This window comes from Notamacropus eugenii, chromosome 1 (assembly GCF_028372415.1).
Source record: "Notamacropus eugenii isolate mMacEug1 chromosome 1, mMacEug1.pri_v2, whole genome shotgun sequence".
In the NCBI taxonomy this organism is placed as follows: domain Eukaryota; kingdom Metazoa; phylum Chordata; class Mammalia; order Diprotodontia; family Macropodidae; genus Notamacropus; species Notamacropus eugenii.
In genome coordinates this window covers 389,376,551-389,401,107 of record NC_092872.1, presented here as the reverse complement: position 1 = coordinate 389,401,107, position 24,557 = coordinate 389,376,551, and the positions used below count along the sequence as shown (strand labels likewise).

The following is a 24,557-nucleotide window of genomic DNA, read 5'->3' as shown; positions in this document are numbered from 1 at the left end:
GCTAAGAGTGGATAAAAGATAATCTCAGAAGGAAAACACTGGGAACTGCGAAGACTAGGAAGGGCTTTCTGCAGAAGGTGGGATTGAGTTGAGTCTTGAAGGAAACTAGGAGCGCACTTCAGGATTATTAGGAAACAGCCACTGAAAAGGCAGATTGGAAGATGAAGTGTTTTGTGCAAGGAACAGTCAGAAAAGGTAGGTGTTGCTGATACTCAAAGTATGTGGAAGGGAATAACATGTAAGAAAATTGAAAAAATAAGAAGGGACATGTTTATGAACAGTTTGAAATGTTAAAAGAGAGAATTTTATTTTTAATCCTGAAGGTTACAGGAAGTGGCTGGAGTTTACTGAAGAAGGGAAGAGACACAGTCAAATCTGCACTTTAAGAAAATCTCCGGTAGCTAAGTAGATGCAGGACTGAAGACTGCAGGGATGAGATGAAGCAGGGAGACAGATTCATCATCGGGCCACTGCAATAGTGGAGGAATGAAGTAATAAGGGCTGATACCAGAGTGGTGGCAGTATCAGAAGAAATGCTGCAAAGATATATGACATAAACTGGTAACAGACTGAATATGGGAGGTAAAAGAGGAGTGTTGAAGTTTAATAATATCCACTTTCCTAGCCTGGGTGACTGAGAGGATGGTGGTCCCCTTTGACAGTAATAAGGAAATCTGGCAGAGAAAAGGGAGAGAGATGCTGAGCTCAATTGTGGATATAATGAATTTAAGCTATCTGTAGGACATCTAGTTTCAGATTTCCTATAGTCAAGTTGGTTATATAAAACTGGAAGTCAAGAGAAGGTTAGGGATGGATAAAGAGATATGATAATTGAATCTTTGAGAACTAATGAGATTCCCAAGTGAGATAGTATAGAGGGAGAAGAAAAGAGAGCTCAGGACAGAGCTATGAAGGATACCCACTGTTGGTATGGTAGTAGCAACAAGGCATATGGAAAAAGGCACTGAATTTGGGCTCAAATCTCAGTTCTGCTGTTTCCTTACTAGGACATTTTACCTTCTGTGTCTCAGCTTCCTCATCTACAAAACAAGGAGGCTGCACTAAGAATCTCTGCTGCTAACCTTTTATTGTGTCTTATACTCCCATGGCAGTATGATAAAGCCTATGAAACCCTTCTACAATAATGATTTTAAATAAATTAATTCAAATACATATGATTACAAAGGAAACCAATTATGTCAAAACACAGTATTTTTTTTTAAAGAGGCAAAAACCAAGTTCACAGACTTCAGCTTAAGAATTCCTTGACAAAATGATATTTAAGGGCCCTCAGATTAAAATCCTACAGAATAGATACGAGATATTTCAGAGATGATATATCAATAGGAATTGATAACGAAAAGCTGAGAGTAAATAGATCAAATTAATCCCAAATTCCTGAAAGGGGGAGAACAAGTGAATGGTGGTAGAAATAATGAAGTAAGAAGGAAAACAACTTTAGGGAAAAGAGATAACAAGCCTGGTTTTGAATGTGTTGAATCTGAAAAATGCCAGTAAGAAAACCAGATGGAGAAAGATGTCTTGATGAGGTCATTATGACTATCCAACATCACTGCTTTTAATGGAAATACAAATCTCTTCTTAATTATGTCCATACTACAAAATCCCTTCTCCTTTCTCACCCAACAGATAAGAGCCCTTGTAGAAGTTCTCACATTTTCTTCTTTGAGAAAGAAGAGTCCTGTATTCACACTCAGTGAGACAAAAATGATCATACCTTTGCTGCAGTCACTGATAGCAGCATCTTTTTTGTCCTAAAAAGAAATATACCATTAATATACTTTATCCAATTTTATTGACAATCAACAAAAGAATCAATAACATGGGAATCTACTTTATCATTTTACTATTTCAATGGATGTGTGATTTCTTCAATGTGAGTACTGTCCTTGTTCAGAGAGCAGCCCATGTACACCTTAATACTATGTAATTCCTGTCCATGTCCTTTGTAAAGGATATAAATCTATAAATCCTGGAGGCTTTACTGGCCTTTTTTGACATTCCATAGGTATCAATGTGTCACGTATGTTGTCGATCTGTTATTCTATACTTCTGATACATGCCCAGCCTGATTTTTTTCTTTCCCAAATTTATTTTTCCTATGTTACCATTTACACCACTCTTTCTTAGAAATTGTGGGTAATATGACTGTATTTCTCCATTGCCTTTTGGGTCACCTGAAATTTTGGTTTTTTAAGACTGGTATTCCATGATTCAGCCAGAATACTGATGTTAAACAATTTTTTTTTTTGCATGTATTGATGAACAGCTTGGGGAAGCTGAAATTATGATGCATTTTCTTGAATGCAATGCAACCTGTATTCTTCCATTTAAATAAATTTTGGACTCCTCATTATCCATCTGGAAAAGACATGCATCAAGCCCTAGAAGGCTTACTATATTACTTCCTCAGTGAGACCTGTAACTATTCAAAAGAGATCAATCCACAAACTGGATGGGAAAAACAAAATGAAGAATGCTGACTGATCAGACTATGCCTGCAGTTAGGTAGGATGGTCTACTGAAAAAGTTCACCCCTATATATTTGGACAGATACTTCATTTTATTTTTTTTCTTTATTTTGATTTCTTTTACTTATTTCTTGTTTGTGGGTTTTGTCTTCTTTGAGAGTCTCCTTCAGAGTGAATATAAAAGGGATGAGAAAGAGGGACATGATCTTTCTGAAATTGCAGAACTGTCTCGAGTAAATATTGCCTTAAAATATGCAGAGTTATCTTTGGGCTATAGTTCTTAAGGCATGATCATTTCCTCAGGTGAAAGCTATTCAGTGGGACTTATCTGTATCTTTTAAGATTCTGAATTACTGAACAAAAGTTGGTCTCTAGGTGATGAACTTGTTGGTCACAGAAACTGATAAAACTCTAGAATGTTATGATGTATGTTAGTGAAGGGAATATTTACACTGAGAATACCTTTTAAAATATATAACCAATCTACTACATCTGACATAGAACTTGGAAAAGTGAGCTTGCTCAAATCAGTGTTTCATTTAGAGAATATGATAATTACTGAACAAGACAGGTGATTACAAATTATTACTGGTATTGCCATTCAGTTCATTACTGGGAATTCATCCTAAGAAATGCAAATTTGTGAAACATTCTGCCATTTTTTTTTTGCCTTAAACATCCTCTCCCTCTTCAATCTGCCTTTAGTTTCAAGTCTTTATGCTGTATTAACTTCTACATATGATCATAGACCTAGAGCTCAAAGGGACCTCAGAAGTCACCTATTCAAAACCTTTCATTTTACAGATAAGCAAACCAAAGCACAAAAAAAGCTAACTGACTGGCCCTAGGTTACAGATATAGTAAAAGGCAGACCTGACATATGAACTCAGATTTCATGACTCCAAGTTCAATGTTCCAAATCCTTCTATCGCACCATGAAGCCTTTCTTTCCTCTCTAGCCGTTGGTGCTCCTTCCTTTTTCCAAGGTTCTTCACTTTGGATCCTCAGATCCATTGATGGTTTTAGGGGCCCGTGAATTTGGGTGAAAAATGATGTCTTTATTTTCACCAACCTCTAGCTGAAATTTAGCATTTACTTCAACTAATTATGAATTGAAACACATTATTCTGAGAAAGGGTCCAGAGGCTTAACTAGATAGTCAAAGGAGTCCATGACACCAAAAAGGCTTAAGGAACCCTGTTCTAGTTGTTAGTATTCCTCAAATGGAACGGAATTCCTAGGAAGCCTATAAATTCTCCTACCATAGGGAATCAACTCTGACAATCTTATAGTAATTATAGAATAACACAATTTTCAAATCCCCAAAAGCAAATGTATGTATTGCCTCTGTATTTATGGATTTTTAGAATTACATTTCACAATGATTAGATATCCTATCCTAGCATGTACTCAAATGCAAAAATTCTGATCTTCTAACCTTTCTACCTTCAACATCTACCTAAAATAAATTTCACAATTAGCAAATGAATTCCTCCAAAGCATTTTAGTGCTAACTTCAATCAACATCATAGGGTTTTCCTTTAAGCTGCATGATCCACATTACAAGAAGATTTCTTTTAATATTGATTCATATTCCTGATAAATGGAATCTGGCATGCAGAGGCATGAGTACCTATTAGGACTTGTAGTCTTTCTCATCAATTTTTTCCTAAATTCAGTAAAATCTGTTTACTGGAAAATTGGACAAGTAAGTGTAATGCATAGTAGGAAAAGAACTGGACCTCTGATTTCACCCTTAAAGGAAATTCTCTCTACCAGTATAAGTCAGCACCATCCCTACAACTTGCAGTGCTTGAGAGCTGCCAGAACAATAAGAGTTAAGTGACGAATCTGGGGTCACAGAGCCAGTTTGTGTTAGAGGTAGTATTTGCACCCAGGTCTGGTCAGCTTTCTATCAAATATTATAGGGGCTGCCTCTCATATACAAGAAAATTCTCTCACCAGTATGTAAATAAAACTATTCTATGTGATTTTTTTTGTCATTTGGAAACACTTTGCAAGCAGCCCTCTACTATAACTCTGCATTTTATAAACCACCTTTCAAATTAACACACAGGAGCTTAGTTTCTTCCCAAATATTCATATTTTATATATAAAGAGAAGTACAGTGACTGGCCCAATCTCAGGGATGAGTAAATTTAAGATGAAGATTTCAATGATTGGGTAGTAAAATTATTAATTATTATCATTAATTAATAATTGTTAATTATTATTATCTGTACCTCAAGTCTTCCTTGGGTCCAAATAAGAAGCAGTAACTATTCTAAGTTAAATAATCACTTGGCACTTTCATCCACTTGTCCTAATCCAGTGGATGTTTTGTCAATGCCCTAAGAAGCCATTCAATTTCTTGTGTTCATCCTTCGTTGCCGAAGAAGACCATGCCATCAGAGAAATGATGACATGACTTGCACTTGAGTTTGTTTTGAGTGAGGGAGGGCTGTGCAAGGTCACCAGCCTCACTTCTCCTCCAGAGCCATCTGAATCCAGTGACCAGATATTCATCGGGATGACTGGAGATGACTCAGGATACACTGGGAGACCTTAGCCCCTTTAGGCCAAAGTCTATTCAGGTACTTACTGAATAGAGAAGGGATCTAGCCAATAAACCCCAAGCTAACTGGGCATCCTGGGCATCTTCTGACCATTCAAATTTACCCTCCTTTAGAGAGGAATTCAATTTTCTATATTAATGGGGAATGGTAAGAGTAAGTTGACTTAAACTTTAAAAAAAGTATTTTTCTGTTTTTTATACCCAAAAAAGTATGCCAAGCTAATTTAAAGAGAAGTAACACTATGGAATATTAGAGTTCCATTAGTTTCAGTTTAATAATTTGTTGTTAAAAGATGGGGCCAGCAAAGAATACATACCTGTTTCATCCTTGCAGCAGCTCGGTTTGAAAACAGAACCGATCTGTCTTTTTGATAGCAGGCAGGGCAAGTCTGAATAGCTCGGCTGTAAGAACTTTCTGCTTCTACATATTCTGAAATTTGTAAGGTAAGGAGATAAGTCTTTAGTATTTCATTTTTTTAAACATTATTTCTATTCCACAAAGTTCCCTTAGTATATTATAATATTTTCCATGAAGTCTTATCCTAGAACAGTGGTCACAAGCCATAGTAACTTTTCTGCTATAGAAATCACTATAATTATCTTTGGATTGTTTTAAAATGCTTCTTATGCTCATCTCACAGGGTACTTTCCTTTGCTCACTAAGATCCAAAGCAGGTGTTCTGATTAACTAATTGCTTAAAAAAAAAGTAATCCACAACTGCCTTTCATTTCTAGGGCTGAACAATCAGAGGACTCTATCAGTAAAAAACTTCCAAAGTTGCCTACTATAATAAATCCCAAGTTTCAACTTTCACAGAGTTCTATCAATTTAGTTATACATTTTTCAAAGAGGAAAGCATAAATAAAAAGAAACGGGACTTAAATCTATGCCATTTAACATGGAAGAAAAAGAAGTTATTTTGTTTGTGGTTAAAACTGAATGGTAAAAGCCATCTCTCAATAAATAAGTAATCAAAGGATATGAACAAACAGTTCTCAAAAAGAATTATAAACTACTAACAAACTATGAAAGAATATCCCAAATCACCAATGAGAGAAATGTAAATAAAAACAACCTTGAGGTTTCAACATAAACCTAACAAATTCGCAAAGTTGATGAAAGATGGAATAGTCAATGTTAGATGGGTTGTATAAAAACAGAAAAGCCAATATACTATTTTTGGAGCCGTGAATAAAATACAAACATTCTGGAAAGGAATTAGATGTCTACACCCTTAAACCCACTGATAAGAAATACATCCTAAAGAGATCAATGACAAAAATAAAATTTCCATATACATCAAAACATTTATAGCAGTACTTTTTTGTAGTAGCAAAGAAATGAAAACAAAATAGATGTCTGTTGGCTAAAGAGGGGAATGGCTAAAAAAACTATGATACCTGAATATAGTGGTATATCATTGTGCTGTATGGAAAAGCATGGAAAGATTTACATGAACTCATGAATATCAAAGTAAAGAGTTAAAAATTTACTCAATGACCACAATACTGTAAATGGAAAAAACCCCACAAGAATTTGATTGTTGTAATCAAAAATAAACAAAAGCCTACTTTCACAAAGCAGATGAGAAGACAACTTCTTTCTCCTAATCCTTTGTGGAGGAGGGGAGGGCCCATAGGTATGGAATACTATATAATGTCAGAATTTTTTTTATGTATTGGTTGGTTTTGCTGAATTTTTTCTTTTTTAAAAATTCTTTGTTATAAGGAAGGCTCTCTGGGATGGAGAGAAAAATGGGTGAAAATTTGAGTGATATAAAAACAAAAGACATACAAATTTATTTTTAAAAAACTGGAAGGCTACCACAGACTGCTCAGAGATAAATACATTATAAGCCCAATACATATCTAATTTATAACACATATACATATGCTACACACTATATACATACATATTACACACACACATACACATGTGTGTACTTAATCCTAGAGGTAGTAGAGAGCCACTGGCATTTACTGGGGAAGGCTGACAGGGTTAGGCCTGCTTTTTAGGAAGATCACTTAGGAGGTTGTGTGGAGAATGAACTCAAGCGGAGACGGAAGATACTAAAGACAGGGAGAACAAGTAGGAGGCTCTTGTAATAGGCCAAGTGAGAAGTGATGAGGACTCTGCACTAGGGTGATGCCTTTATAATATTGTAATTTTATATAATGCATCATAGTATTTATTCATATACATAAACAATATGTTCCATGTGTATCAGTATTAAAATTTCTTATTTATGCCTTATAAGGTCTAATATTTAACTAGAATAAAATGCATGACTTTTAGAAGTCATAAAGAGCTTGGAATAGCGCGTAAAGAGCTGCCCTCATTCTTATCTCTGACATCTATTAGTCATGTGATCTTGGGCAAGTCATTTAACCTCACAGTGCTGCTAGGCAACTCTCTAAAATGTTAAGTTGTTATGAAGGTGTCAAAATGCATGTAGTTCCTCACCAGGAAAGAGGAAATTTCTCCATGAGATCTCCCTACAATAATCAAGTCGGCTAATAAAAACAAAAACAAGAAAAAAACTCTACCCTTAAAAATGTGAAGACTCTACTAAATAGCTGTTTGAAGTAATAATCTAAGTAGAAGACTCCCAGATATATAGATCCAGCCCTAGTCTTTCTTTTAAGCTCCAGTCTTAAATCAACCACTGCCTATTAGACATTTCAAACTGGATACTCTGCATCTCAAATTCAACATGTCCAAAATAGAACTCATCTTTCTTCTCAAAGGTAAGCCTTTTCTGAACTTCCTAGGACTTTCATGACTGTTGCCATCTTTCTAGTATTTCAGACCTGTAACTTTACTATCATCCTTGACCCTGCACTCTCATTCAACCCACATCAAAAATCAGGTGCCAAATCTTGTCATTTCTACCTCTACATCTGTCACACATTCTCCCTATTTACAAAGCTAACAGTCTAGTGCAAAGGGTCCTCATCACTTCTCACTTGCACTATCATAAAACTCTGCTTGTTCTCCCTATCTCAAGTCTCTTCTCACCCCACTCAAATTCATCCTCCATATAGCCCCCTAAAGGACTTTCCTAAATCGCAGGCCTGACCATATCAACATTCCTCAACATACTCCAGAAATTCTCTATCACCTCGAGGATGAAATAAACACTTTTGTCTGTCATTCAGAGCTCTTTACAACCTTCTCCCTCCCTACTCTTACACATGAATCTTCTCCACACACCACATGGTCCAGTAAAAGTGATCTATTTGCTGCCCCTCAATCATGACATTCTAGCTCTCATCTCCACGCCTTTGCCCTGACTAACCCCCATGTCTGGAACGTTCTCCCTCTTTACCTTTGCTTCTTGGAATCCCAGGCTTTCTTAAACATTAACTGTCCTCTAAACAACCTTGTCTCAAAACAATCTTGCATTCACTGTGCATACAGTCTGCACTGGGTATCCCAAAAGTCTAAGTGCAGCATTATGCTTTTAACAGCTTTAAAAAATAGTTTTAAACTATTAAAACTTAACACTGCACTAAAACTTTTGAGTCACTTTGTATATGTACAAGTTGTCTCCCCTGACAGACTATAAGACCCTCACAAACAGGACTGTTTCACTTTTGTCTGATCCCCCAGCATTTACCACAGTGCCGAGGTAGCTAGGTTGTGCAGTGGATGGAGCACCTGTGCAGGAGTCAGGAAGACCTGAGTTCAAATCTTACCTCCGACACTTGACACTCACTAGCTATGTGACCTTGGGCAAGTCACTTAACCCCAATTGTCTCATCCTGGGTCAGTTCCAGTCATCCTGATGAACATCTGGTCATTGGATTCAGAAGGCTCTGGAGGATAAGTGAGGCTGGTGACCTGTACAGCCCTCCCTCACTCAAAACAAAGTCAGGTGCAAATCATGTCATCATTTTTCTGACGGCATGGTCTTCTTCAGCAACAAAGGATGAAAACACACCACAGTGCCAAGTACTCATTAAATTGCTGTTGGTTTATAAATATGAAAATAGCTAGTAAAAATACTAATATGCCTAAAATGCTCACAGCATGCACATTTCTTTTGAAATTATGTGCCAGTGTTGTTATAAAAGTAAATGCCCTTTCAAAATTATATAAAATTATATTAATCCAATAGCCACTATAAGATATGAAAGTAGATGTGTGGAACTTCTATCTCATTAAAACATCAAGGGAAAGGACAACAAAAACCTTGTAAAGGGAAAAATGGAAGAGATTTGTTAGGCTTGTGCCTAGAGATACACACAATGAAAATATAAACAGTAAAAAGCCTTTCAGTGTCAGTCAAACCTTAAAGGTTAGGGTTTTCCAACGTAACAAGAGGGTTTTCTCCTTTAATTTTTTGAGTGAAAGGTAATAAATCACAGGAATGGAAAGTAAGACGTGTGCCAAAAAAACCTCATGGGGAAGATGACCCATATCAGTTAAGAATGCTGTCTATGATTTAGTAAGCAAACAAAATCCTAAAGTATTGGGAAGCAAAACTTAAATAGCTGCAAAAATCTTCTTTTGTTGCATTTTTTCTTCATGGTTTTGACAAAAAATAAGGGTTTAGGAAGACCACCATCCTCAGTTATAAAACATTTTATTTTTTAACTTACCTCCTTTCTTAAACTGTTCATTCCCTTCTTCCTTTAGTCTGGTGCTCTCCTCTCTTCTTTTCTAAAAAACATGAGAGAATTTATCTTATTGTATATAAATGGAGTGACAAAGCAGGTCAGTATCCTATGACTGAAGAATAATTCTCTTGATAGTTGGTCAGTGTCCTTGCTCTACTTTTAGAGATACATAAGTGGAAGATTAAGAATGCTTAAACTTTTGCATGGAAGGAGAAAAAAAAATCAATAAATTAATCAAAAAATATTTATTAGCTTCCTAGACAACAGAATGTCAGGCACTATGTTAAGTGAATCAGGAAGAGCTATATGTCCCTAACTGATAAATTACCAAGCTCTTACAAAATGCTCTTACAAAATGACCAAAGTACAAACCTGACTGACTTGACTTCAGTATGGCTTTTTGTGAGGGATCTATCATAATAATGAAATATTACACTTTGAGATAACTCAAAATGGCCACCACTTTCAAAAGGCATCATTTTTAGTTGGGGTAAAAACAAAGTGGCTAAAATGACCTATATATATTATCCCACATCAAACTAATCACCCTAAGCTGGAAAAGGGACACACATGTAGTAGATGTGGTCAACCTTCAATATTGTTTCTGATATTTATTCCTGAAGCTGTAAGAAAAGCAAACACTTCCCTCACTTGTCCCTCACTTACTCACTCTGTTCCTTTTCTCTTTCCCTTCTTCCAGCCAACACCGTACAGTCCCCAATTTTATAAAGTTTCCTCTTCTTACACATGACATTTCTAAAGGGTAACTTTATGGTCTGGTAGGGAGCAGGCATGCAGATTATTATAGTAGAAGTGTTACATTCTTGGCGAGACCACTTTATTTTCTAGTGCCTTCCCTCTTGACTATTTCCTATTTATCCTCTATATAGTTGCTTGCATGTTGTCTTTCCCATTAGATTGTGAGCTCGAGGACAGAGGCTTTCTTTTGCCTTTCTTTGTTTTTCTTTCTTTGCCCAGCACTTATAGTACCTGGCACACAGCAGATACTTAAATATTTATTGACCATTTCAAGGCAGTGAAATATTTTAAATCAACATAATCTCTATATACAAATTGGATGGTAGTAATTTCTTCCCCTTCTGGATCACAGCCTTATCTGGCAGAAGGGCTTGCTTAGCTCAGTGAAACCATGAGCTATGTCATGCAGGGTTGCCCAACACGGACATGTCATAGTGAAGAGTTCTGACAAAAGGTTGTCCACTGGAGAAGAAAATGGCAAACCACTCCAGTATCTCTGCCAAGGAAACCTCATGAACAATATTAAAATGCTAAAAGATATGACACTGGAAGATGAGCCCCTCAGGTCAGAGGGCACCCAACACCTTAATGGCGGGCAGAAGGGCCTGATGTGCTATGGCTTATGGGCATGAAAAGTCAGACATGACTAAACAACAATTAAGTTCTTTCACTAAAATATTCTAAAGAGACAAAGAAAAGATTATGAAGAAATCAATATAAACAAAATCTCTTTTTTCCATTAGTTTCTCTTCTTTAACTTTGAATTTTACAGACCAGCAAAAAATCATTAAACCCAACTCACAGCAAAGATGGCACATGCTTAGCACGTGTGTGCTTTCAACCATGAACATCTTAACACTAACGCTGGTACAAGCAAAATTAGCATATATCCATGCCTGTCAGCTTTTGACAGTGCAGTTTCAGAGATTCTAAAAACATATCTTTACTCTAGATGGTTTTTTGTATAACACAACCCTAGAGAAATGAAATAGTACTAGGGATAAAAAGTTTAATAGGTGGTGGGTTTCCAAACAGATTACTGAAGCCAATTTCATGCTTTGGCCAGCATACATTTTACACCTAAAGCACAAAGCAAAGGTCAAAAAATTCACAATGCAGTAAGCAATTAAGCAACAAACATCAGAAAAGGAGATGCTTCGCTCTACACAGATTGTGTAAATTGAGGATTAATGCAATTATCAATATCTAGCAGAACATCTCCTTGGTAACAGCTAAAAATAGTACTCCACAGAGAACTCCACCATCTCCTAGCTGTACTAAGAGATCTGCTCTATCTTTACAAAAAGATGGAGGTTCATTTTGTTGCCACTATGTTCTTTGTACAGTACCACACCACAAACATACTAAAATATTGGAACGGTTTTTTCCAAATATAGATTAAAGAGGCTATGATGCATTCTTACAGCCGTATAACAGTCATTATGTTAGGGTGCTTATAAAGAATCTTTAGGTAGTGGTGCAAGATTATAACAGTCAGAGGCACTGCTTCTCAGGATATAGCCTTTTTACTCTAAAAATGAAAAGTTTCTAATTATGGCAAGGAACCCCCTCATACTCCTCCATAATTCCTTTTAAAGAATTCCAGAAAGGCTCATAAGGAAACATCTGCTCTCTTGTTCTATTTCAGTAAGGGATGGAATAGATTATATTGGACTCTTACCTCAGCACTAAAGGAATTCAGTGTCCAACTCACTATTAAAAACTTAGAGAGGGGAAACAGTAAAATGCATTGCAGACAAACTTCACTAGAAGAAGCTGCTTAGGAAAAATTCCAAACAGAAAACGCCCTCAATAAAAGTCATGTGATTTGGAGTCACAGGAGATGGATTTGAATCCTGGTTTTACAACTTAGTTCCCATGTGATCCTGGACAAATAATTTCCCTCTGTGGGATTCAATTCCCTCATCTGTAAAGTGAGAAGTTTGGACTATTTAGCCTAAGATTAAAATCTGTTGATTTTGGTTCTAAGAATGGAATGTAATTTAACTAATGGCAACTATATTGTTAACTCCTTGTCTTGAATTAAAATTCTTCATAATCTATCTCTATCCTACCTAACTAACCTTATCCCCCACTATTTCCTTCAAATAACCTTCTGACACAATATGCTAATTTCTAATTCTAAGACTTTACTAGTACAGTTCCCAAACCCGGGAATATCCTTACTTCTTTTTCATTATCTCTTAGAATCTCTATTAGCACTATCACTTGAATGTACATATATAATATCCTAATTTGTATTCTAATTTTGTGTATACTTTTATTTATGTCCCCAATTAGATTGTACACTCCTGAAAGTAAGAGACGTTTATATTCCTTTTATATCTTTCATCATCAAGTCCAATGCTGGAGATAGAGCAGCAGCTTCATAAATGCTTGACACAAAATGAATGGTGGGAGGGGTTACAGTTTATGCATTCATACTCAATTTTCCTGATGACGTTTCTTGAATGCATCAATACTGTAGGACAACTTCACTGAGATCCATGGGTGTTCAAAAGAGAGTCACCTACCAATGTACCCTGAAGGAAAAGTAAAACATGAAAAAAAATATAATTGCCTAGATTATGGCACACAGTTTGGTGGGACTATCCGAATATTTAACTAAAGATGGATGAATTGGGTCCAAAATTGAACAGAAGAGTAGCCTGCACTGATCATATTTAGGAAATGGGGCAGTGCTTTCAATGACACCAAGCTGCTCCCTGAGTCTACTTCTTATTACCAGTATTTTCCTAGTGATGCTATATGGCTGCAGACCAAGAACATTATGCTCTAAGAAGAACTGAAAGTGCAGGTGATCCAAAGGATAAGACTACATAGCACATTAGCAAGCACGACTTGCATATAAGAAGTGGTATAAAAAGCCCGATCAAGGACATGTATAATCAGAAAAGATTGTAGCCTCTTTACATAGCAAAACAAAACAAAGATATCACCGTGGATATTGCACGAATATCTACAAAATATATCATGATCTGGAGGAAGGCCTCTGGTGTGTTGGAATTCTAGGAAAGATTTTATGAAAGGTTATGGATAAAAATGGCATAAGACAGCATGAAAATGCATGGCCAGGTTTCACTTTACATAGTTGAAAGAATGCCCACATAAATGAAAACTTGGGTCTACTGAGGCATAATACAAAAAATTACTGTTACACCTTTAGTTTGTGGCTTAGTCTGTCATCTTAAAATGAGTAACTACACTGAGCAAGGTTCATTATTTTGTTGCTAAAGGCTCAAGTGAATTTTGACTTCATTCTAAGTTTGGATCTGACTAATAATACATATGCAAGAGAAAAGGGAGGAATGAATACCACAGAAAACCCTCTAGAATCTAACAACTGGTTTATGGTAATGCTTTACATTTCTAAAAGAAATAATTTCTAGTCAGGAAAGCTAGGAGGTCTGGAGTCAGAGCTGGTCTCTGATACTTCCTAGTTGTATGACACTAGGCAAGCTAATTAATCACGTTCTGCCTCAGTTTTCTCATATAGAAAATGGGAATAATAACAGCACCTATTGCCAAAGGTTGCTGTGAGGATCAAACAGGATAACTGTGTTTAGCACAGAGCCTGGTACCTAGCAGGTGTTACACAAATGTTGGCTATAATTCTCATGTTTTCACTAACAAATACAGAAAAAGTACAGGAGCCCGAGGACCTGGGTTCTGATCAGCTCTATCTTGGCTAAATCTATTCCCTGGGTTTAGTTTTCTCATCTGCAAAAGGAGGGCACTGAATTAAATGATTTTTAAGATACCTCCCAAATCCTATGATACTAACAATTAAGGACAGTTCCACAGAGAGTACTGAAGTCATATAACTGAATTCTTAAGTTTCGAGCTCTATTTATGTGTCCCACATTAAAAAACGCAGTTGTGATGCCTCAACTGTGGGTTTTAGTTTGCTTAAATTGCTGCTCACAAGAAACTTTTTTCAAGTGTCTGAGTTACATACTGGATTCTTATTTTGTTGAAGAAGGGCAAGGTCATTGTACAGGTTTTTTTTTTAAAGACATTCTCTGCCCTTGCTAATGTTGGGAAGAATACCAACTGCCAGAGATGTTAAAATTGAGGACCTTTGTGAAGCTGAAGGATTCAGTATTCATTCTTAATTTTCAGATAATGATTTTCTAAAGAGGAAAGCAAAAAAAACCCCCAAAATTGAAGCTGACAGGAGACTTTGTGTGGATTTTAAAAAAAACTACAAAACAAAGAAAACTTTTAAAAATAATTAATTTGACACAAATATTTGACTAATAAACTATATTTTCTACTTCTCCTTACTTTCTCAATCCTTCAGTTTTTAAATCTTATAACACTGATTATCCTTCTGTGAAAGTAACATTTTGATTGCATTATATTAGAGAGCCTTTAGGACAACTGTTTGTATGAATGATACAACAATACAAAAACTGGCAATTCAAGTTAAAAGTGGATGTTGAGAAACAAGCTCTCTGTTTTTATTTAACATTAAGGTTCAAACAAATCAGAGCTGCAGAATTAAGCCCCTCTTTTCCTACTACCATCCTGGAACATGTCAAAAGTCATGCTTCTAAATGAACAGCACAAAATGACTGGTCTTCAAGCAAGGTGTTGAAGAGTCACCCTGGATCATCACATTTGAAATGATTCATCATTTTAAGTATGTGTCTTTAGCAAAATAAATGACTTCATCCACTCCTAAAATAGGACCCCTGACATAAAGGAGGGCCTGCGGAGCTATACTTCGCCATGCTATAGAGGGTGAAACACTCTCAACTTCCGAAGAGGTTTCTCTTGAGAAACGTAGCTGAATTCATTCAGATTTGAGATGCCATTAAAACCAGAATATAGGATTTTAGAACTTCTAGAGTTCAGTGGTTTCAAACTCAAATGGAAATGAGATGTTACACTAAGCTGTACATAAGGATCACTGTAGGCCACACGATGGCTTAGTTTTAAAATGTAATATTATCTGTGTTTCATTGTACTTTTATTTATATTGTTACTCCCTTTTATTCTGATTTGGTCTACACAAGGAAGTGCTGGGCCACATGTTTGATATGTCTCTGTTAGTTCAATACCTTCACTTTACAGAAGAGGAAACTGAAGTCAGAGTTCAAGAGGGCAAAGGAATCGACCTTGAGTCTTCTGATAGATTTCAAGGTCAGTGCTATTCTGAAGCTTTACTGGGATGTGGAGTTTTTTAAAGTTTTTAGCAGTGAAAGTTCTAGTAGGTTCTATCAAGTTAGGAAGACCCAGTTATGTCCCTCAGTCTCTATTTTTTATTTGAGTTGGGAAAGGCACATCAAGAGACTAAAGGCAGGATGACAGATTTCTGGTCCATGAACATTGTCAAAAATTATCTACTAAGTTGTAGATGATGGGTTGCAGTCTTTCTTGGTGGAGGTAGTAGCTATGCTGACAAAATCACAGATCCTTAAATTACTAAAGAATTTGAAAATACACTGTGTTGAAAAAGGTAGGAAAAGAAAAAAAAACTCTTGGGGGGGTGGTGGTGGAGCCAAGATGGCAGAGTAACAGCACAGACTTTCTAGAGCGTTCCCACCAAGCCCAGCCAAATACCTGTCAAAAATGACTCTAAAAATCTGGAGCTGCAGAACCCACAGGATGATGGAGTGAAGTAAATCTCTAGCCCAAGAGAGCCTGGAAGGTCACGGGCAAGTGTCTATCATGCCATACTGGAGGCAGAGCATAGTCCAGCGTGGGCCTCACTGGCACAGACAGGAGTTGGGGAGACTGAATCTCTCACACCTGTGGTGGTTTCCAGACTTTACAACCCCATAATGTTGAGGACAAATTAGTAGGTCAGTGAGAAAAGCCCGTGGGACCAATGTGGGAGAGTGATCTGGCCCTAGTCCCAGGGCAGTAGAGGCGGGGAGGGGATGGAGGAACCTCAGGCAGTCACTGTTTCTGGAGCTCTAGGTCCACAGATTGTGGGAGGATCCAGCGGCTAACAGTACACCCCCCGACCCCAGTGGAAGCAGAGAACTACCTTGACAAAGAGCTCAAAAGTCAAGTAAATACCTGGGGAAATGAGCAAAAACCAGAAAAAGGATCAGACTGTAGAATCTTACTTTGGTGACAAGGAAGACCAAAACATGCAAATAGAAGACAACAAAGTCAAAGATCCTCCATCTAAAGCCTCCAAGAAAAATACGAATTGGTCTCAGGCCATGGAAGAGATCAAAAAGAATTTTGAAAATCAAGTAAGAGAAGTAGAGCAAAAATTGGGAAGAGAAATGAGAGTGATGCAAGAAAATCATGAAAAACGAGTCAACTGCTTGCTAAAGGAGACCCAAAAAATGTTGAAGAAAATAACACTTTAAAAAATAAACTCCAAAAAGCCAATGAGGAGAAGAATGCCTTAAAAAGCAGGACTGGCCAGATGGAAAAGGAGATCCAAAAGTTTACTGAAGAAAATTATTCCTTAAAGATTAGAATGGAGCAGATGGAAGCTTATGACTTTATGAAAAATCAAGAAATTATAAAACAAAACCAAAGAATGAAAAAATAGCAGACAATGTCAACAATCTCTTTGGAAAAACAAGTGACCTGGAAAACAGATTCAGGAGAGACAATTTAAAAACTATTGGATTACCTGAAAGCCATGATCAAAAAAAGAGCCTACATATCATCTTTCATGAAATTATCAAGGAAACTTGCCCTGATATTCTAGAACCAGAAGGTAAAATAAATATTGAAAGAATCTACGAATCACCTTCTCAAAAGAGATCCCAAAAAGGAAAACTCCTAGAAATATGGTAGCCAAAGTTCAGAGCACCCAGGTCAAGGAGAAAATATTGCAAGTAGCCAGAAAGAAACAATTTGAGTACTGTGGAAATACAATCAGGATAACACAAGATCTAGCAGCTTCTACATTAAGGGATCACAGGACTTGGAATACGATATTCCAGAAGTCAAAGGAGCTAGGATTAAAACCAAGAATCACCTACCTAACAAAATGAGTATGATACTCCAGGGGAAAAAGTGGTCACTCAATGAAACAGAGGACTTTCAAGTGCATTGAGCGCTTCATCTGGTCTTGATTAAAAGACCAGAGCTGAATAGAAATCTGACCTTCAAACACAAGAATCAAGAGAAGCATGAAAAGGTAAACAGGAAAGAGAAATCATAAGGGACTTACTAATGTTCACTTGTTTAAATTCCTATATGGAAAGATAATATGTGTAACTCTTGAAACTTTTCTCAGCATTTAGGTAGTTGGAGGGATTATATACAGATAGATAGAGGGCACAGAGTGAATTGAATAGGAAGGGATAATACCTAAAAAATAAAATTAAGGGGTGAGAGAGGAATACGCTGGGAGGAGAAAGGGAGAAATGGAATGAGGCAAATAACCTCATAAAAGAGGCAAGAAAAAGTTTTTTTAATGGAGGGGAAAAAAAGGGAGGTGAGAGGGAAAAAATGAATCTTACTCTCATGGAATTTGGCTCAAGGAGGGAATAACATGCACAGTCAATTTGGTATGAAAATCTATCTTACACTACAGGAAAGTAGGGGAAAAGGGGATAAGTGAGATGTGGCGGGGGGGGGGGAATGATAGAAAGGAGGCCAAATGGGAGGAGGGAGTAATTAGAAGTAAACACTTTTGGGGAGGGACAAGGTCAAAAGAATAGAATAAATGGGGGATAAGATAGGATGGAGGGAAATATAGTTAGTCTTTCACAACATGATTTTTATGGAAGTCTTTTGCATAACTACACAAGTTTGCATAACTTTTGCATAACTACACATGTATAGCCTATATTGAATTGCTTGCCTTCTCAGTGGGGATGGGTGGGGAGGGAGGAAGGGAGAGAAGTTGGAACTCAAAAGTTTTAAAAACGAACGTTAAAATTGTTTTTACGTGAAACTGGGAAATAAGAAATACAGGTAGTGGGGTATAGAAAGATGGGGATAAGGGAAGGGAGGACTGATTGGGGTAAGGGGTAATCAGAATGCATGGTGTCTTAGAGAGGGGGGAGGGGAGGGAAGAAAATTTGAAACTTAAAATCTTGTGGAAATGAATGCTGAAAACAAAAAATAAATAAATTAAAAACAAACAAAAATAAAAACCTTTCACCTTTCTGCAGAATAAAAGCTTTTCGAAGTTATAAGTAATTAATATATATGAATTTTTAAATTTAGTTTTAAAAGTCTTCTAACATAACATCATAGCCTCCTACACCTATTATTCCATTAGTATAAGAAACTCTCTTCACTGAGAGTTGCCTGGGACACTGAGAATTTAAGTGACTGGTCCATGATCATATAGCCAATATGTGTCAGAGGCAGTACTTGAATTCAGGTATTCTTGACTCCAAGTACAGTCTTCTATGCTGTCTTTCCATAACAGAATAATAAAAGCTAGCATTTACGTAGTGTTTTTAAGGTCTGTAAAGCATTTTGCAAATATTATCTTAGCTTATCCTCAAAACAATTCTGAGAGGTGCAGGCTATTATTTCCATTTTACAAATGAGGTATCTGAGGCAAACAGAAGTTAAATAACTTGTCCAGGGTCACATAGCTAGGTAACTCTCTGAGTCAGGATTTAAACTCAGGTCTTACTGACTCCAGGCCGAGGGTTCTATCTGGTTTCTGACTTTTTATCATTCCACTGTAAGCACATGCTCGAAAGTTACTAATGATCTCTGTTGCCAAATTAATGGCCTATTCTCGACCCTCATTCTCCTTGACTTCTATGTGGCTTTGACACAGCTGATCAGTCTCAATTCCTTGATGCTCTCTAGGTTTTCAAGACACCATTCTCTCCTAGCTCTCCTCCTCCTGTCTGAATTCTCCTTTTCTTTCTCTTTTGCCCTCTAACCAAAGGTGTCCCATAATGTTCTCCTGTCCTGGGTTCTCTTCCCTTCTCCCTTTATACTACTTTACTTGGCCATCATCAGCTCCCAGGGATTTAATTAACATCTCTATGCTGATGATTTTCAGGTGTATCTATCCTGCTCCGTCCTCTCCGCTGACCTCTAATCTTGTATTTCCAGCTGCCTTTTAGATATGACAAAATGGATGACTAGTACACATCCTAAATTCAACATATCCAAAACTGAACTCATTATCTTCTCTCCCTAAACCCTTCCTCCTCCTACCTTCCTTCGCTACTACAGGGGGCAACAACATCTTCCCAGTCCCTCGGCTTGCAACTTAGGAGTCACCCTGGTGATCTCACTATCTCTCACCGCTCCCCTTCCCCGCCTCAGTCCAAAATGTCATCAAGGCCTGTCCATTTCACCTTTGCAACATCCCTTGAATATGCCCCCTTCTCTGCTGTGACACTGCCATCCCTCTCGTGCTCATCACCTCACACACAGATTATTACTATTGTAATAATAAGGCTATACTGCCTGTTGATGGATCTGCCTAGCTCGTCTCCCCAATTCTAATCCATGCTTCATTCAGCCACTAAAGTAATTTTCCTAAAATGCAGGTCTTGATGGGTCCCCCTCCAAACTGTAGTAGCTCCTGATTCCTTCTAAGATCAAATACAAAGTATTCTATTTGACTTTCAAAGCCCTGCATAATCTAGTGTTCCCTCACTCTCCCACACTACACCCCTCCAGTCTTCTTACATCTATCTTCCTGAGACATATTTTTCAATCCAGTGACACTGGTCTCCTGGTTCTTCCACAAATAAGATACTTCTCTTTCTGCTCTGGGAATTTTCTCTGGTCTCCCATACCTACCCCCCCCCCCCCCCCACTGACCTCCCTGGTTTACTTTAAGTCTCAACAAATATCCTAACTTTTACTAGAAGGCTGCCCCAACCTCTCTTGATTCCAGTGCCTCTTTCCGTTAATTATCATCTATTTATCCTATACATATAGTTTGCTTTGTATATATTTGCATGCATGCTGCTTTCCTAATTAGACTGTGAGGCCTACCACATAGTAGGAGTTTAATAAATAAATGTATGGATTGATTATGTACCATGCCACCTAGCTGTCTCTGTAACATAATGGATTACTTAAAGGTGTGCCTTGCTTTAAGCAAACCTGGTACTATATGTGGAAATTTTGATATTAAAATATAAAAACATATCACTTCATAAAATAATTCACAATCCTCCTGAATTGCTCTAAATAGTAAATTCTTCTAGTTTATTTAAAAATGACTCAATTAACAAAAGATCTGTTCATACATAAGGTTTTAGAAACAAATCTACCATGTACAGCATTCAATAAAATATTAGTAAGCTGTTACTTGAAAATGAAGATGTTAGTAATAACTGGCACTTAGCACTTCAAGGTTTGAAAAGTGCTTTATAAATATTAGCTCACTTTATCCTCACAACAACCCTGGAAGATCAGTGCTGTTATTACCACTACCAGGTTACAGATGAGGAAACTGAGGTAGACATCATGTCTAGGGTCACACAACTGTTAAATGTCAGAGGATAGATCTGAATGTAGATTTGCCTCCAGGAGCAGGTACCAAAAAATCCACTTTTTGTCACCTAACTGCCTAGATGTTAACTTTTTTCAAAGAAATAAATCTTAATACTCTACTTTCTATAACAAAGACTAATCAAGGCAGGATTTACAATGCACTAAATTTTAGCATTTCTATAGTGCTTTTTTAAGTGAAGCAAACTAAGTCAAGAAGCTTTTATAAACACCTATTATGTGCGAAGCACTGAGCTAGAGATAGAAAGAAAGGCAGGAGACAATATGCACACAAGTATGCACAAACAAGGTATTGTATATAAGCAACAACATTCCCAGTCAGGGGGGACTGGAAGAGCTTCTTACAGAAGGTGGGACTTTAGCTGGGGCTTAGAAGGAAGCCAGGAGGCAAAAGAAAGGAGGAGAGTTCCAGATATACCAAACAGACATTGAAAATGCAATGAATAAGGATATGGAGTACGTTCAAGGAACAGAAAAGAAACCAGTTATCATTGGATCACAGAATATGGGGAAAGGATGAAGACATAAGAACTGAAAGGGATTAGTTTCTGAAAGTCGTTAAATACCAGAGGAATAAATATTTGATCTTGAAGATAACAGTGAACCACTGGACTTTATTGAACAGGGCATTGATATGGTCACTGCCCTGTTTAAGAGGGCTCTTCAGGAAGATGAGTTTTACAGCTGAGTGGAGCATGTACTAGGGTGAGGTGAGACTTGAGCTCCTCAGAGACTTAAGACCTCAGAAGGTTCCAGGGGAGAGATGATGAGTGTACTGTACCAGAGTGGAGGCAGTGCCAGAGGACAGAAGGGGGGAGTATACAAAAGATGTTATGAAGGAAGAATTGACAGAACTTGCAACTGACTGAACATGGGGGTGCCAGCAGTGAAAGAGAATGGTAAATTAAGGATAAAACTGATGCTGTCAGCCTAAGTGACTGGGAGGATGGCAGGTTCTTCAATAGTATCAGTAAGATTAGGAAAAGGGAAGATCCTGAGAGAAAAGATAATGAATGATTATTCAATTGTGGACACACTGAGTTGAAGAGGTTTCAGTCAGAGGTTTAATAATAAACATTTTTTAAACATCTACTATGCACTAGGCATCATGCTAAGCACCAGGGAAACAAAAAGCAGCAAAAGATAATCCCTGTCCTCAAGGAGCTCACAATCTAACAAGAAAGACAATATACAAATATATACAAAGCAAGCTACATATAGGTTATAAAGGAGATAACAGAAAGAGGAACTAAAGTTGAGAGGCTAAAGAAGTCTTCTAGTAAAATATGAGATTTCAGCTGAGACTTAAGGGAAACCAGGGGGAGATAGATAGTGAGATGCTCAGGATGATTCCTAGTTGCAAGCCTGAGGGACAAGGAGGATTGTGTGAAAAAGGGAAGGTAGGAGGAGGGAGGGAGAAAAGACGAGTTCAGTTTTGGACATGTTGAATTTAAGATGTGTATTAGTCATCTACTCTGACATGTCTGAAAGGTACCCTGAGATTAGGGGTCAGCCGAGAGGATGGAGCAGGATAGGTATATCTGAGAATCATCAGCACAAGATGGTAATTAAATTCCTGGGAGCTGATGAGATGACCAAGTGAAGCAGTACAGAGGCAGATGAGGTCCAGGACAGAACCCTGTGGGATACTTTTAGTTAGAGGGCAAAAGACAACGAGAAGTCAGACAGGTAGAAGAGTGGTGTCTTAAAAACCTAGAGAGCACAGAGAGAGCGATCAACAGTAAAGGCAGCACAGAAGTCAATGAGAATGAAGTCATTAATTTGGCAGCAGATTATCAGTAACTCTGGAAAGAGCGCTTTCAGTGAAATTAAGGTTAGAAGCCAGACTGTAAGAAGGAGAGGAGAAAAACGGAAGCAGAGGCACCTGTTGTAGATGGCTACAACGAGTAGAAAAGCCACAGGACAACTTAGCTGTGATGGAAGTGAAGGCTTTTTCCAGGTTGAGGGACATGTCTGTAGGAAATAAGGAATGAGCCAGGAGACAGGGAAAGACTGAAAACAAGTGATAGAGTGGGGATGAGAGAGGGGGCAATCTGTTGAAGCAAACAGGATGGAATGGGATTGCTTGATCAAACAGAGGGGTTAGTTTGGTAAGGAGTAAGACCACTTCATGTGAAACAGGGATAGAGAAAGAGAGGGAAAAGGAACATTACTATTATGAGATGAGGAAGAGGAGAGAAGGAACTGTCAGTGAATGGCCTCAATTTTTTTCTGTAAAATATGAGGCATGGTTCTCAGTGGAGACAGTGGGGGAAAAGGGAACCATGGGAAGTTAGAGGAGGATGAAAAGGTTTGGAAGAGGGACTGTGAAAAGTGGGATAGTGAATTGATAAGGCAGGTATAATAGGAATGTTTAGCAGCAGTGAGGGCCCAGTTGAGATTGTGTAATATAAATTTGTAGTGGACCAAGTTAGAATGATTAGCATGATTTTCTCCACTTTTGTTCAATAGCATAAAGGCAACAAATGGTACGAGTAATCAAAGGTTGAGACTTAGCAGATTTGCTCTAAGATCTGCAGGATGCTCTACATATATTACCTCATTTGATCTTCATAACAACACTATGAGGCAAATGCTAATATTATCTCCATTTTGCAGATGAGGAATCTAAGGTTGAGAGGTTGGTTAAGTGACTTCTCCAAGGTCACACACCTATGTGTCTGTCTTAACTCCATGTCCAGCATTCTATCCATTGCATAGATAGCTACAAAAATGCCCTTTCCCTTAAGAATGCAACAGGTGGCAAAAGATAATGAAACCAAACATTAAACCAAAGCATACACCTTATAAAAAATGAACTCCCATACCTTTTGCTAATGCTGTGATGGTTACCTACATAGACATTCAAACAACTGTATTTGTTGACTATGCTAGCTGCCATAATCCATGCCCGAAACCCTTAAAAGTTTTTAAAAATCAAGTACACAAGAGGAATATATATAACTACTTCTACATTTTGAGGAAGTAATTGATAGATCAAATTCTAGGACCTTTAAGACAAAATTTTAGAAAGAATACTCTTTTCCTTAGTTATTAATTAAAATGAACATCTACCAGAGAAGTCTTCTTTCCTTTCAATGAAATCCTAGACAATGGGGGGGCTTGTCTGGATAATATTTATCCCTATGGTCTGAGCCAACATATATAATGCAAGCAGTTAGAGCACATAGGGCATTCATATCCTCTGAAATGTCATTAAGCAACAATCACTTATTCTATACATAAGGTTTTAATTTTTTTGGTTGTTCATTGTAGAAACAACTACAGTAGTTAAAGGAAAGGAAAAAAGAGCTTAAATTCAAGGACTTAAAGCAGACAGGTTTACTTCCAAATCTTTAAGTCTGTCAACTGCTATTTGCTACCACCTACAGTTTAGGGAAGCAGTAGCTATAGAACAAATTTGTCTGAATTTAACACTGGAATACCAAAAAAGTAGAGTTCACACTAGAAACTCAGGTAAGAGGTAAGAATGATATAGATTTACCAAGATACCCATAATAATTGCTATAATAACAATATCAAATATTATGGTACAGTAGAAAGAATATTGGATTTAGAACCAGAGGACTTGATTCAGATCAAGGCTCTGCCTTACTACCTGTGCAACCCTGGGATGGTCACTTCAACTCTCTGGGCCT

The 24,557-nt window shown here is 37.4% G+C and overlaps 1 protein-coding gene across 1 annotated transcript in view; it reads right to left on the bottom strand.

Annotated features, from left to right (window-relative positions):
• The window catches only part of TTC1 (tetratricopeptide repeat domain 1), a 52,120-nt gene that overhangs the window by 22,331 nt on the left and 5,232 nt on the right, over window positions 1-24,557 (bottom strand). Inside the window, exons 3-5 of the mRNA XM_072630874.1 lie at window positions 9,673-9,733; window positions 5,385-5,497; window positions 1,739-1,775 (exon numbers count right to left, since the gene is read on the bottom strand). Of these exons, the coding sequence (XP_072486975.1) occupies window positions 1,739-1,775; window positions 5,385-5,497; window positions 9,673-9,733 (211 nt within the window). The remainder of the gene's footprint in view (window positions 1-1,738; window positions 1,776-5,384; window positions 5,498-9,672; window positions 9,734-24,557) is intronic.